This window comes from Nicotiana attenuata, unplaced genomic scaffold, assembly GCF_001879085.1.
Source record: "Nicotiana attenuata strain UT unplaced genomic scaffold, NIATTr2, whole genome shotgun sequence".
NCBI lineage: Eukaryota > Viridiplantae > Streptophyta > Magnoliopsida > Solanales > Solanaceae > Nicotiana > Nicotiana attenuata.
The window spans coordinates 8,630-11,118 of NW_017681562.1; the positions used below are offsets into that span (position 1 = coordinate 8,630).

The 2,489-nt window shown below is 42.2% G+C and overlaps 1 protein-coding gene across 1 annotated transcript in view; it reads left to right on the forward strand.

The window, feature by feature from the left end:
- Positions 1 to 2,167, forward strand: part of LOC109221954 (zinc finger CCCH domain-containing protein 17-like) — a 5,399-nt gene extending 3,232 nt beyond the window's left edge. The window contains exon 2 of the mRNA XM_019386374.1: positions 7 to 2,167. Coding sequence (XP_019241919.1) covers positions 7 to 1,860 — 1,854 coding nt within the window. The 3' untranslated portion in view covers positions 1,861 to 2,167. The remainder of the gene's footprint in view (positions 1 to 6) is intronic.
- Positions 2,168 to 2,489: the final 322 nt, after the last annotated feature.

Sequence of the window (2,489 nt, forward strand, 5' to 3'; positions counted from 1 at the left end):
CCTAAGGGATCTTCTGTACCTCCAGTGGCATCTGTTGCACCTACACCAAATGTTCCATATGGTTCTGGTAAGCAAGGTGTACCCTGCATATTCTTTCAGCAAGGCTTTTGTTTAAAAGGTGATAGGTGTCCGTTCTTCCATGCACCAATCTCTGTATCTAACAAAGCCCCACCACATCCTGTATCTACTGCATCTACTGAGAAAACCCCTATTAAGAAGGCATTTGGTGGGTTTGAAAAGTGTGTGCAAGGAAAGACATTTTCTCAAGCAAGTACTTGGAAGTCTGGTGAATTGCCTGTGCAAGCACAACCAGTTGGGAAGCTGGGAACTCATTTGTCCAAGAATGATGCTGCCTTTAATGAGAATGTGCTGCCACCAAATTCTGTCATCGATTTTTCGCATCATAGGCACAAACCAAAAAGTGTGCCTCCTACAAATGGAAATCCTGTCGGTAGGTCCAACAGAGTGCAGCAGTCTGTCAGGTTTGATGATCACAGCGGCATTCAGAACAAGGATGATGACATTTCAAGGGAGCTTTCGCCTGGTTTTGATGTTCTTGTGGATGATGAGCTAAGAGGTAATGATTTCTATCACGGCGAAGATCAGTATGGCAGAAATGAGGGAAGGAATGAATACGATATTGGCCACTCTGCCGATTACACTTCAGTAGCAGATATTGACCAAGATGCGTACCATGATGTGTATGGGCGCGACTCTCATGACAGGCTTCCGAGTCGCTCTGGTAGGGTGCAGCATAGACCTTCTTCTGAGAGAATACAAGGGGAATCAGCTCATCCTGAAAGGAGACGCTATGGTAGAGCGTACAGCCCTGAAGAAGTTCGAGAGTCAGATTTGAGACATCGTTTATCAAAGCATAAGAGGGTTAATGGTTTGAGGTCAGTCATTAGTCATGACTATGCAAGTGAAAAACATGTTGATAATCGAGGCTACCAGAGTTCCAGGAGGGATCGACACCATTTACCCTCACATGATAGTTCCGTTGCTAGTCGTCTTCAAGGAAGAATAAAGCTACCAAGTAGATCTTCCTCTCCAACTAATGGGACAGACATGCGATTAGATAGGGATATGGATAGGGCTAGGGACCGTGGCAGGTTATCTTTAGAAAGGCCACAGCTTCTCTCTCAACAGGGAAGGCTTCGAGATAGAATAAAGGGAAGAGTGCAGGAAGATCTCAATAATGCTGGAAGAAATAACAGTGGTCCACGCCTAAGAAGAGATATAAGTGAGAATGATTCTGATTTTTCTGGTCCACGAAGTCTTGCAGAACTTAAAGGTAGGAAAACTGCTGATATCAGTGAACAAAATGTCAACGAGCAACAGGCCCTAGGGAAGCGTAAGTTCCAAAAGCGTGATGGCTATCAGCAAAGTGGAGGTGATCTATCATTTGAAGGACCAATGCCTCTGCAAGAGATCCTGAAGAGAAAAAGAAGTGAAACGGGCATGACATCTGATAAGAGTGAAGACTATCAACGCGAAAGAAAAGACCACTCATTGGTAACTTCCTCCATCTCCAGGAGCAGGTCTAACCTTGGGCAGAAGGAAGAATCTCCTCCATCAGGTGGGAAAAATGGGCCTCAAGAGACAATATCTGCTGGTCATCAATCTCCTCTACACGATGGTGCAAATGAACTTGAAGCTGAAGAAGGGATGATTGTGGAAGAAGAAGATGATCAAGATCCCAAAGGTCATGATCAGAGAGATTATGATTATGAACAGGTTGATGGTGAAGACTACAACTTAGATGAAGGCGAGAATGCTGACGCTGGTGAGGAATACCTGGATGAAGATGACGATGATGGAGATGACTTTGCGAAGAAGATGGGCGTTGTTTTCTCGTAAACAATGTGATACATCATTTGCTCTGAGCTGTTGCTATGGCTGTAAGCATTTGTGTGCCATTTTAGGTTGGCTCGAAATGAGCAAATTCAACCGCTCTACTGATTTTATTTCTAGTAGTAGAGAGAACACTCTTTTTCTTGCCTTTGCATTATTAGAAATTTTTCGTCTTTGTATTTATACTCCGAGACTGGATGGAAAATTCTCCATCAGTTAGTGGCACTTGGCAGCTCTATAGTTTTGCCAAAAAGGGTGTTGACTGTAACATTAGAGGATTAATAAGAAATATGTTTGCTATATCTTCTCTTGAAATTGGTTCAGCTGAGCTTAGTTGTAACTTTTTCTTTTAAATTTACATATTCGGTAGTAACATTGTTACTTGTATCAGCAATCTGCTCATTCCGAATTACAAGAAGAGACTAGGGGTGTTCAAAATCGAATTGAAACCGAAGTTTAATGGCTTATTGGTATCAGGTTAACGGTTTAACGGACGGGGAACGGATTGAAATTTTTTATTAACGGCTTATCGGTTTGGGGGCGGGTTATTCAATTTCTTAACGGATAATCCGTTATATATTATATATATATATAATGTCATATGGACGTATCAGGTATTAATCAAAAAATAGGAA